The sequence below is a fragment of the Tetrao urogallus genome (assembly GCF_951394365.1).
Source record: "Tetrao urogallus genome assembly, chromosome: 6".
Lineage (NCBI taxonomy): Eukaryota > Metazoa > Chordata > Aves > Galliformes > Phasianidae > Tetrao > Tetrao urogallus.
In genome coordinates this window covers 23608967-23621658 of record NC_136819.1, presented here as the reverse complement: position 1 = coordinate 23621658, position 12692 = coordinate 23608967, and the positions used below count along the sequence as shown (strand labels likewise).

Sequence of the window (12692 nt, the reverse complement as noted above, 5' to 3'; positions counted from 1 at the left end):
AAGTCCCACCCCAGCTGAAATACTAAGCTTTCTCTTAAAGGAGGGGGTGAGAAAAGTTAAATGAGAATTCACTGTTTGTACTTGTTGCTTGTGCTTGAAAAGAGTGTTGAAATGTTTTGATCTGATACAGGAGATAAAATAGACTATTATTCTCTTGTATGAATGTAGAAATATGAAAGATACAGAAAGAACAAGTGTGGGTATCCCAGCAGCAAGAAATACAGGTGAAGAAGCATGCTGCTTGCTGCTGTGCTGTGTAGGTTGCTGTGCTCTGAAGGCTGTGTGCTGTCTGTAAACAGCAGGAACAGGACAAAACCTGGGATCCCAGAGATGGGACAATTAATTATGACCAAAGAGAAGGGACCTCCTGGACAACCTCATCATATGACCTTAGTGTGAGATGATGACCAAATCACAGCAAAATGATTTGGCAAATCATGGCTGAAAGTGGCAAAAAATACAGCATCTGAAGGAAACTAAAATTATCTAATGCTATACCCCTTTGCCTTCTTATCCTATCTCCAGCAAATGGCATTTTAATGAATGCCTTATGAACTGTGGTTGCCTTTCGTACTGGGATCCACAATGAACACTTGCACAGGCACATGTGTATCACCATCATTCATCACTGCGACCAAAGGGTGTGGGTGATACTCACATCCACATGGGCTTGCTCAGTAATGCTCTGGTGAAAGCAGCTCTAATGTCACTTGTCCCAACTGCATGTGAAACCAAACACAAATTATCAGAGAGTAAAGAAACTGGCTTTTCTGTTATCCTTTACAATTTTGTCAGCTGAGCAAGTCCCTCTGGTTGCTTGCTGAACTTACAGAAATGTGTGCCTGTTTTTGCCTCCTCACACAGAGAAGAGCAGTAGTGTGGGACAGCAGAGAGTTTGATTTCACCACTTCCCAAACCCTTGTTGGTGCACTGATACCTTATTCTCATCCCAGCATCAGTGCAGGCCCTGCCTGCGTGCTTCTAAATGTTGAATCCCTTCCGCTAAGTAACCCGGGGTGTTTCTAGGGTTGTGGCTAATCTTATGCACACACACCCAGGTCAATCTGGCTTTTCCCAAAGGTGCTTTTCCAAAATCCAGGTGTGGTGGGTGAGAATAGGGATATTCCTGTTAGATGAAGGCGGCAGCCTCTGCAACTGCTCTTTGTACCAGTGGCCACAGAGTCATTCCTGAGCCACCCTAATGCTAATATTTGCACTCCTTCTATGGAGATAAACATTACAGTTGTATCTGCTGCACGGAGGCACAGCACAAAACAAGTTCTCTGCTGGAAGAAACTACTTTTGTGCTCTGTGGCAGTTTCTGAGCCTACTCCAACCCTGCCTTGTTTTCTGCTGTTTTCTCACCATTCCAACTTTCTGCATGTAGGAATCATTACAGCATTCCCAGCTCTGTTAGTTCAGTTCTTAACTTGCTTGTTAGCTGATGTTGTGGCACCCGTATCACTCCTGCCTTCCTGTTCCTGCAAGCCCTTGTTTTTCTGCCTGTTTCTGGCATACTTTCTGCTTGCTGTTTGCTTGGCAGAGTTTCTGTTTCCTTCTGGATGTACTTTAATGTGTTTCACTGGCGTGGGAAGAGAAGGGAGAGACCAGACTTCAAACTGCTTCACCCTCCTCCACCCCACTGGGAATTATATTGCCACGGGAAGTATACACTGAGAATGGCATTGCTGACCTAACTGGAAGGAAAATTGAAAATCCACAGAGACTGCAGCCAGCACTCCTTCTGCTACTTTGCATGGGTGAGGGAGACAGCGGAAACTCAAATTTTGTTCCAGTGCCAAAATATCAGACTGAGCCTGCTGATAACTGTGGGGAGAGAAGACAACTGGATTCTAAGGGGCAAAGGGATGGAACTTCAACAAAAAAAGCCAGGAGGATGACTGGGAATGGTTAAGGAGGTCGCTGTTAGAGTACAGCATCCAAGAACTTGCAGCAGGGAACCAAGCCAGCATGATGGGGAGGCAGCAGTCATGCCAAGAGCTGCGGGAGAGCAGGTTGACACAGGGAGCAGTAGCGAGCTGCTTGGGTTGGGGCAGCTGGCAGAGACTTCTCTGCTGGCCCAAGCTCTCCCTGTGCCCTGGGACAAACTTATCCTCTTAATCCTTATGCCATGTTATACAGTGAGATGCTAATTTTAGTCCAGAGTGTGGCGGGATATCTAAAGGCATTTGGTTTGGCTTCTAGTAATTAAGTATGAAAATGAAAATGCCCCAAAGGGAGGGAAAGATGCCAAGAGAAAAGGGATAAGAGGAGCCTCAGTCCCGCTGTCCCTGACACATCATGACCTCTGGAGTCCTGTTTCTTCATTCTGGTTTAATATTAACCCAGCAGGGCTGTGACTCCACTTATTCTGCTTCCTTTGCATTTCCTCTGCAGCCAGGGCTGTACAGCATGGCGAAGCACAGCAAAACCACTATGCTGCAGGGCCTGCTCCTTTTCAGCCTTCTGCACCCCATCTTGAGCCATGACGAAGGTAAGAACACAGGGAGATGGGCAGTACCAGTGGGTGATTAAGGAAGGAGGATGGGCTTAATTCCTTCAGTGGTAAAGCCTGTGGAAGGTTTTCCAGGTAATGCAGAAGGAGATTCTAGAAGCCTGTAGCTGGGAGCGAAAGGGTGCAGAGAGCAGAGAGAGCATATTGCTTCCCTGCCCAGAAGGATGCAGCGGCACCCAGCAGCTGGCAGGGAAAGCTGGTGACAACAGCTCAGTGGATTTCATAGGTCACCTGACTGATGGTGGAGAAGGAGAATGTGGCTCAGAACAAGCAACTGTGGGTCTTGTTAGCTCCTTAGCTGACCCCACTGGCTGCAACTCTGCATTCCCTCTCCAGCTATCCTTTATCTAAAGTTTAGGTCGTATACAGTATGCAGCCTTCCTGCTTACTGCTCCTTTTCTTTTACTAGAGCCTCTACTTCATCTACTTAGTCTTAATATGAGTTCAGGTCCTTTCTAACCCACTGCTGTATGGGGCAAGACCTGTCATAGGTCTCAGATCAGGGCCTGTGAAGATGAAGATGGAATTTACCTATGCCTATTGCAGTAGCCTGAAATTGGCAAGACAGAAATTCAGTGGTTGGCAGACAGCAGTAGCAAGCTCCAAGCAAACAAGCGAATTAGCAGAGCAGCTTTGCCAAGGATAGCAGAAGATTATTGTCACTTCTGTGACCTGGATGAAGCCAATCCTGACAGATGAATTATAGTGAGACTGCTGTGATCACCAGCTGTGAACCTCACAGGTCCTTGACAAGGCTTCCCTTCTCTGTACTGAACTGGGGAGGCTGGGCTGTGGGAGCATTACGCCAGCTGAGTGAAAACTTCAAGAGGAGACACAGGGACCCTCCCACCATGAGCATCCCTTTGACTGGCAGTGTTCTGACTCGGTAGTTTTCCTGGAAAAGGGGCAGGCACTGTCACTGCTCAAGCGTCCACGACGTGCCAACAAGGGATTTCTGGAAGAGATGATTAAAGGAAACCTGGAGCGAGAGTGCCTGGAGGAGACATGCAATTACGAGGAGGCCTTTGAAGCCCTTGAATCCACTGTTGACACGGTACGTCACAGGCCACATCGGTGTCCTGCAGCCAGCTCCTGCAGTGAGACCTGTGGGTCACACACAGCCAGGGGCTGGGGTCTTAACACGCAATTTTGTGCTACGAAGGCAAAGCTATTGTGCCTGTCACCCAGGGAGAGACTAGATATCCTTAGGGAAATTCCCTCCTACAGCACTCCTGGAAATGCACCGCAAATCTCAAGTTCCTTTTCCTCTCTATATTTCAAGCGTGAAGTGAAATAAAAGAGAGCCTCCCCTCAACCACTAGATAAGAATTTCACCTTCATCTAGTTCAGTATGGTGCCACACACATTCGAATAGCTGCAGTCCCAGACACTCAAAGAACAGCTGACTTTGCAAACAAATTCTGTGCGCAGACGCCTCAAGCCCTGTTGAGATGAAACTCTGGCACAGCGTATCAATTTTCTGGCTTCCAGACTCATTCACTCAGCTAATCTTTTTTTTTTTTTCTCCATCCTGTTGTAAAATACTCCTAGCCCCAAGGCCAGTGATAATTCCACACCTGAGTATAAAATAATAAGCATTATCAGTCAGGAGTTTAAGCCAGAATGATAAAAGCTCTACAAACTATTTCTAAAGCAATCACTCTCAGGCTGCACGGGAGAGATGCAGATGCGAGGAACTGAGCAATACTTGCAAATGACTTTTAGAAATTTCAGGTTAAATTCTTTGGACTTCTGTGCTGCATTACTTCCTCTGCAGGTTGATGAGGAAGAACTGCTGTAAGCATCTCTGGTGTTTTTTTGGAGGGATTGTAGTCCCTTCTGTTAGTCTCATTAGTTGCAAATCCACAGCAAGTAGCCTGAGTCTCTCCTGGAGATGATCAATTACTTGATTAACAGCTGAACAAGGACAGCAAATGTTTCTGCACATAACCAATTGTCTGTGTTTGCATCTCCACGTTTGTTAGAAGCAATAAAAAACATTGGTGCATCCTGCCTGGATGGGTCTAGGTCAATATAGAGAAGACAAAGCCAAGGTGGAAGCTCAGCACAGATTAACAATCAAAATGACCTTCAGAGGATGGTGCAGAAACCTGCAGACATTAGGTTAATTTGTCACAGGAACTTTGCTGTATTATGGTATTGTGTTTTGCTGGCATGGGACATAAGGCAAAGCAAAGCAAAAAACTTGCTTATCAGAGCGGAGCTGAAAAATGACTTGAATCCTGAGTCTGATGAGTGGGAATGTGGTTTTATATCAGACTTTCTGCTTTGTTAGATTCCCTAGTACTTAATACAAACAGAGCTAGTTTAATTTGTTCCACTTACTGCAATGAGGCATTCTGCTTGTTTGAATTGCAGCAGCCAAGGTCTGATGTACTGCATCTCTACTCCTTGATATTTATGGTGGTTTTTTTTCTTGTTTGTTTTTACAGGATGCATTTTGGGCAAAATACCAAGGTAGGTTGTTTCAAGTTCCTCAGTAACTCTTCCTGGAGAAATGGCTCCCTACCCTCTTAAGACAGCTCATTCTCCAGGAAAAAGTGCTTGTTTTTTGACCCTAAATGATGAACTGGTTCAAACCATGATGCTTATTTAGATTCTCTCATATAATGTGCTTCTTTCTTCTTATTTTACAAGTATGTCAGGGCATAAAAATGCCTAGGACAACTCTGGATGCTTGTCTAGAAGGTAAGAAATTCATGTAGAACTTAAGCTCCCAGATATTTTGAATGCTATAAATGTGCTTCCTGCAGATTTCAGAAGGAAAAAAAAAATCTGAAATTGGCAAGGTCATCTAATTAGAAAGAAAAATATCATGAGAGGAGTTTAAATTTCTTTCTTCCTCTTTATTTCCCCACTATCCATTTTACAAACTGCCTTACTGCTCCATTGAAATGGCATAGAGTAGGTACGCTTTTCCCTGTGACAAAGTAACGCGGCCTTAAGTATAGCTCTGGGTTAGACTGGACTCTCAATGCTGCTCTGGCCTGTGCCTTACAGCCAAAGCAAAGCACAGAGCCTCAGGCAGAGCTCCCTCTGATGAGGCAAAGCAAGTTTAAGTGATGTGCTCTTCCCATCTTATAAAAAGAATACCTATGCTTGTGCAGGCTCACACACATCCAAAAGTTAAAGGCACCTGTGGTACTTCTGACCTTGAGAAATATTACATCCATTTCCACCAACTCAGGCTCACCTGTTTTGGGATTTTGGCAGGCAACTGTGCTGTTAATCTGGGCCAGAACTACCGGGGGACAATTAACTACACCAAATCAGGCATTGAATGTCAAGTGTGGACAAGCAAATATCCACATATACCTAAGTAAGTTCATCTCTTGCTTTCCCCTAAAGGGTTCTCCAGGGTGTCTCTCCTTCCTAGCCTAACCACCCCTTCCTCACAGATTTAATGCATCTAATTATCCTGACCTCACTGAGAACTACTGCAGGAACCCAGACAACAACTCAAAAGGTCCGTGGTGCTACACACGAGACCCCACGGTGGAACGGGAGGAGTGCCCTATTCCAGTATGCGGTACGTCTCAGCGCTACATCCCAGCTTTTCACCAGCAAGGAACTTAGCAGTAAGAGTGACCCTAAGAAAGGGAAAAGAATTAGTGAGGAGGCTGCTTATACAATAGAGGACACATGGAATAGAGGACCCGTGCCTTAAAAATTAAAAGAGGATGGGGAGGAAACATCACCGAGTTACACACACATTCGCATACCAGAAATAACATCTGACACTACAACTTTGTTGAGGGTCACCACTCACGAGGTAGCATAGCAGAAGCTCTCAAATATAAATGGAACTCTGTGCTTTAATAAACTGGTTCTAATACTGTTTGCTAACAGAAGTATTTTCTAGGACAAAGCTATGGATTAAATCACAATTTTCTGCCTTTCCAGGTCAAGAAAGGACAACAGTTGAATTCACTCCTCGGGTCACACCATCAACCACAGCACAGCCTTGTGAATCAGAGAAAGGCATGCTTTATACAGGGACGCTTTCGGTCACTGTATCTGGCGCTACGTGCCTGCCATGGGCCTCAGAGAAGGCCAAAGTAGTGCTCCAAGGCAAAACCATTAATCCAGAGGTGAAGCTTCTGGAGAATTACTGTCGGAACCCTGATGCAGATGATGAGGGTGTCTGGTGTGTAATAGATGAACCACCATACTTTGAATACTGTGACCTGCATTACTGCGGTAAGAAGCTTTTATTGGTTTGAGTAGGCACACTTGTCAGGGAATGGAAAAACAAACAAAACAACAAAACATGACTAGATTAGTATGAGTTAGTGCATGTGAAAGTCCTAGTTGTCCAACTAACACATGTACTAACCTACCATACCTGTACATAGAGCCATTACCTCTCTCAGGTGTACTTTTCTCACTAAAGCCTCACACTGATGGATGACGAACATGAAAATAACAACTGTTTTAAAATGCCATTCCTTCATCCTTCCTACTATGTGTGGAAATGAACATCCACACTGACTTAAATGTAGAAACAGCAGCAGTAGGCTTTTTACCACGTCCATCTCTTTGTCTCTCTCAGACAGCTCGCTAGAGGATGAGAATGAACAGCTAGAGGAAATATCAGGACGTACCGTCTTTCAGGAGTTCAAAACCTTCTTTGATGAAAAAACTTTTGGTGAAGGTGAAGCAGGTGAGCAATAAGTGTGCAGAGAATTTGCAATTTCTTCTGCCAGAGCATTCCACTGTGCCTCCGAAATACCAGCTTACCAACAGCTGCCAAAAGCAGGGGTGGGAGACACTTAAATTCCCTGAAGGTGCAGCAGAAGTCAAGCTGTCAAACTCTAGTTACAATTATGGAGCTAATAAGCACTCTCTTCCTAGGCTCTTCCAACTTAGCATGCTGACTTCAGATAAAACTGTGCTGCTGTGAAGCAGGCAGAGTAATGAAAACAGACTGCCTATTTTTTCAGACTGTGGCACTCGCCCTTTATTTGAAAAGAAACAGATAACAGACCAAAGTGAGAAGGAGCTGATGGACTCCTACATGGGAGGCAGAGTTGTACATGGGAATGATGCAGAAGTTGGAAGTTCCCCCTGGTAAGTATTATCTCCCTTCTCTGCCCTTCCCACCCACTTCAAGCAGGGGGAAATAAAAGGGCAATCTGCCAGTTAGCATGTAGCTGGTATCATTTCTAATCACAGATTCTCCAAGTGGTTGATAAAGCAGTAGAAAAATAGCTGGAAATAAACTTTTCTCCTCTTGAGCTAAGTATACAAGCATCAGGGAAAGCAAGAGTGCTGGTGTGGCTTATGGTTCCAGCTTTGCTGGAACAGATGTGATAAATTTTTGCAAGTGAAGAAAATAAGGCAAATTGTCTATCACGTAAGTTACACATCTCCAGGGTAGATATATTTTCAATAAAGCCATCTGTCTTTTTATCAATACAGCACAACGTGCTTCCGTGCTTACTGCAAATCCCACTGTCCCTGATAACATGAAGACACACGCGTCCAGCCAAGACTTCAATCCTTAAGCTTTCCTCTTTCCTTGTATCTAAGGCAGGTGATGCTCTACAAAAAGAGTCCTCAAGAGCTGCTGTGTGGTGCCAGCCTCATCAGTAACAGCTGGGTCTTGACTGCTGCTCATTGCCTTCTTTATCCACCCTGGGAGAAGAACTTGACCACAAATGACATTTTGGTGCGGATTGGCAAGCATTTCAGGGCAAAGTAAGAGCCTAGTCTAAGCAAGAGTGAACTAGCTTTACCCTTGAAACAATGAGATATAATGAGGTTTGGATAAAAATCAGTATCCAAGGAAGTACACAGAAATATGCAAACTAATGGCAAAGGCCTCCCACTAGTGGGATTTAACAGAGCTATATATGCTGTGCTTCCTGATCCCAAAGGTTGAAGTGAGAGGGAGAACAGAAAGGCTGAAGGTGCACTCCATCATCCAGAGGGGACAAAGCACCTGAGAAAGTCGTCAGCCCCCAGAGACTCTCACTTGCTACTGTACAGTGAGTTCTTTCCTTTACAACTATTTCAGATATGAAAAGAATAAAGAGAAAATTGTTCTGTTGGATAAAATCATCATCCATCCCAAGTACAACTGGAAAGAGAACATGGACCGAGATATTGCACTCCTGCACCTGAAGCGACCGGTCATCTTCAGCGACTACATCCATCCTGTCTGCCTGCCGACCAAGGAGCTTGTGCAGAGGTGAGGTGGCTGTTGCCTCAGTCTCAGAAATACAGACTGCAACATCCTTCAGGTCATCATGGAAGACGATAAGAAAGATGCCTGTTTGTGCTACTTACAGTGAAGGAGTCTGGCAACAGAAAGCTGTTACAAGAGATATAGTATATATGTTATAATCTAATTTCTTTCCACAGGTTGATGCTGGCAGGATTCAAAGGGCGGGTAACTGGCTGGGGAAATCTGAAAGAAACGTGGGCCACTACCCCAGAAAACCTGCCAACAGTTCTGCAACAGCTCAATCTACCTATTGTAGACCAGAATACCTGCAAGGCATCCACCAGGGTTAAAGTCACTGACAATATGTTCTGCGCTGGTAAGTACACCTGGGTGCATAAGGTTAAAGCTTGCCACTGAATACATGGGGTCTGGACTCCTCTTGAAATTTGTGCTACAAAGTTACCTTCCAATAAACTTGCAAATACCCTCCTAAAGGAAAACTCCCATGACAGCAACTCTTCCAGCTTTCAGACAACACAAAGGCAGCAGAATTTAGGAATAAGGTTTCAACACTACGCTGTCAGACTAAGTAGCCTAATGGAACAATTCCACTGATTATCAGCAACAGCTGTGTGAGAACTGTGCTCACAATACAGTCTTTTTGCCAGCATAAGAAGCAGTTCAGCAGCTTTCTACGTGGACTGCAAACCAGCTATTGTAATACTTAGTAGACAAACAATCCATTCTTTACTAACTTGCCTCAACTGTTTGAACTCCTCTTTAATCCTATGCCACAACTTCCTTGGGAACAGACTCGCTCAGATTAATTACAGCATGCGTGGATAAAGTCATTCCCAATGTTCTGGTTAGTTTCCTGGTCACTTTCCTGACCAATAAATTGGAATGTATCTATTAATAACTTCATATTTCTTGATGTCACAGGCTATTTTACGGATCTTATAGCTTTGTAATTTCTCTTTCAAGCTTTTGAAAGAGCAGTAAGAGCACTTCTCATTTTTTTTTCCTACTATAGAAGGCATTCTGTACTTCTGATAATCTTTACTGCACCTTCTTAAACCTCCTCTAGCACTTTTTGTGAGAGAAGAGACAGTGTCCAAGATATAAATACACTAAAGATTTATGTGCTAGATTAATTCTTCTTGCTATTGCTGTATTTCTAATTCCTGCAGGCATGTCAACAAGTATTAGGCTGAGTTTGTGCTGTTTGCATCTAACAATGTGCTTGAGACAGGATAGAAGCCAATTTCACGAGCACCCCAACAATACAGTGTTCCTATTCTTTCTTCTAAAAAAGCATTTTTGAAAAAATAGCTGAGATGAAGACATATGGCAGCAAAAAGGAACCTTGCATGACAGGAGGAATGCATGTGTTCAGCAGACATGACAACGAAACCTGTCTTTATAGCAAGTCTAAAATAAACATCCAGCTGGACAAAGAGCAGAGCCTACAGACAGACATGCAAGTAAAAATGAGGAAGATCATTTTTCTCTAGTCAGTACAATGAAAAAAGAGAGCGCACGGAACTTGCACACACTGAAGTCTGTAACACAAAGGTACAGCAGCTCAAGCTATAGCTGCAAACAGCAGCTGACCAATGGCAATTCTGATAAGAAACAGGGTGGCAGAGTACAGCAAAATCAGTAATGTTGCAAAGACAGCAGAGATAGCTGTTATAGAAATATTAAATTAAGAAAAAATCATTTGTTTTTAAGTCCAGTGTTTGTAGAAGCAGTAAACAGGGGGTCTGAGACATCATGAAGCAATGCTTCAAGGAAAAGATGACCACCACTCTCCCATAGCCAAATGTCTAACTCTCCTGTTGCCTGTAGGTTACAGTCCTGAAGACTCAAAGAGAGGAGATGCTTGTGAAGGGGACAGTGGGGGGCCTTTTGTGATGAAGGTATGTTCAGCAAGCTCAAAGACACAGGGCTGGGTTTGTGTGATGCTGAAGTTGTATAATTGCCTGAAAAAAACAGCAGCAGAGACTAAAACCGCTGAGTGGCTGAAGCAAATTCATCTGAAACCTGAGCTGATCCAATAAGATGCATCTTGCAGTCATCTAGCTCAATTTCTTTACTGTTTCCTGCAAATACAGAGATTGGCTGCAGAATTTCTAAGTGCTGGCCAACTCCCACTTAGAGGTTTAAGAGTGAAGACAAAGCTATGCCAACAAGCTGTTATCTAGTAGATACCGCTTTAAATTTCAAAGTGGTATCCATGCTGCAAAAAGGCTGTGGAACAAACAAGTCCTAGATCTGAAAATCTCTTGTTCTTGTGCTAATTCCATTTTTCTTTGCTTCAGAACCCAGATGACAACCGTTGGTATCAAGTGGGAATAGTTTCATGGGGAGAAGGCTGTGACCGAGATGGCAAATATGGATTTTATACTCACGTATTCCGCCTGAAAAAATGGATGCGAAAAACCATCGAAAAACAAGGATAGAAGAGCTTCCCTTGCTTGTTCTCAGTTCTGCTACAATATTCCACTTCTTAAAAACATACACATTGAAAAATCTTGAAGTAGGAGGTAAATCCTTGCAACTTGACAAAGGAACGTGTTCTTCCCTGAAAATAAAAATTCTCAACTATCTTCTTCCTCGTGTTCATGCTCAGCTGAACAGCACCTGAATCCATGCCAGCACAATAGCTAGGAGCATCACACAACAGCACTAGCAGTACTGCTAGTTAAGATGTTGCCCTTCAAATGTTCTTCTCCACTCTATCAGCAATAACAATCAACAGATTTCAGACTTCAGATGATGGACTTAAGTCACAGTAAGCAAGACCTCTCTTGGACACTGTCCATTCCCCCCTTCCATTGAATTCATTTTCTGTTCTAGAAATCTGAAATGGTAACAACCTGGAGATACCTACCGCCTTACAGGAACTGTAGCATTATTCAAAATGCCACTTCAAGAATAAAACAACTGTAGCCTTTGTTGCTAAGACAGACATTGTTCTCAGCCACAACAGCAGCAACAAAATACCAGAACTGCTCCTTATAAAGTTAGTGTCTGAAGTTAGAGATGTCATCTACGTGTCATGTACAATCATGTACAGAAACAGGGGTTTGAACAGATGAAGTAACGCATGCATTTCTGCATAGCATTAACTTTCTATACGGCAATTACTGCTGGGACCTGGAAGTGTATTTTCTGCTGGCGTAACTAGATTCAGAAGGAAACAATTTGTACACACACAGTTTAAGGTCTTCCAAAGGCAGCATCTGGCACTGTACCTATTTTGTTCCTATAAAACTGTTTAGGATTCATCCTTAAAAGAAGCCCCACTTCTGTGTCTTTGCTCCAGTGTTCATGAAAGAAGTACAATAGTAAACATGTATTATACAGACTAGCCCATCTGTTCAGACCAATTTTCTCTCAAAAGTAATGAGAGATTTGGAAGCTATCTTTGCTCCCCAAAACATCACATTCTCAAATCCCTCATCCTTCACAGTGCCATTAAGTTACAGAAACAGGCAATAGATAAAGTTGCTTCTGCTTCAAATGGAGTATTAAAGAAGGAGAACGGCTTGGAAAAAAGATGATAGAGACAACTATCCAAAATTTGTTGGAAATAAATGAAGTTATTAATCAGTTACTGTGTTTTGCTACCTTATTGAAATTGGCTTATTTAGGAATCAACTGAGGACAGCCCATTTTGACTGCCCAAGAAAAGTACAAAAACAACCTCTCAAAGGTATCTGAGAAAACCAACCTCAAATGCTCAAGTTCCACACCTGTTTCAAGTCACTGATAACCACAGGCATTGAAAAATGAAAATTCTTAGCCCTCCTAATGCTTGAATTTTATAGCCTCATCCTATTCACAGCTATAATTTGAGAGAAACCTGGAGGACTTATGGAGAACCAGGACCATACAACTTCTGGAGTAAGCCACTGTTAAAGCAGACTTATTACAAACAATACAGAGGAATCATTTTTAAAATTCAGTTTAATATTATTT

At 43.3% G+C, this 12692-nt stretch overlaps 1 protein-coding gene across 1 annotated transcript; it reads left to right on the top strand.

Moving 5' to 3' along the window:
• Nucleotides 1-2412: 2412 nt before the first annotated feature.
• Nucleotides 2413-11170, top strand: F2 (coagulation factor II, thrombin; the record flags this gene model as incomplete). Its single annotated transcript, XM_079537435.1, has 14 exons — nucleotides 2413-2494; nucleotides 3406-3569; nucleotides 4969-4993; nucleotides 5174-5224; nucleotides 5750-5855; nucleotides 5935-6065; nucleotides 6440-6736; nucleotides 7089-7199; nucleotides 7480-7606; nucleotides 8069-8236; nucleotides 8556-8729; nucleotides 8903-9081; nucleotides 10557-10627; nucleotides 11030-11170. The coding sequence occupies 14 exons, from the start codon at nucleotides 2413-2415 to the stop codon at nucleotides 11168-11170; spliced, it is 1827 nt and encodes a 608-aa protein (XP_079393561.1).
• Nucleotides 11171-12692: the final 1522 nt, after the last annotated feature.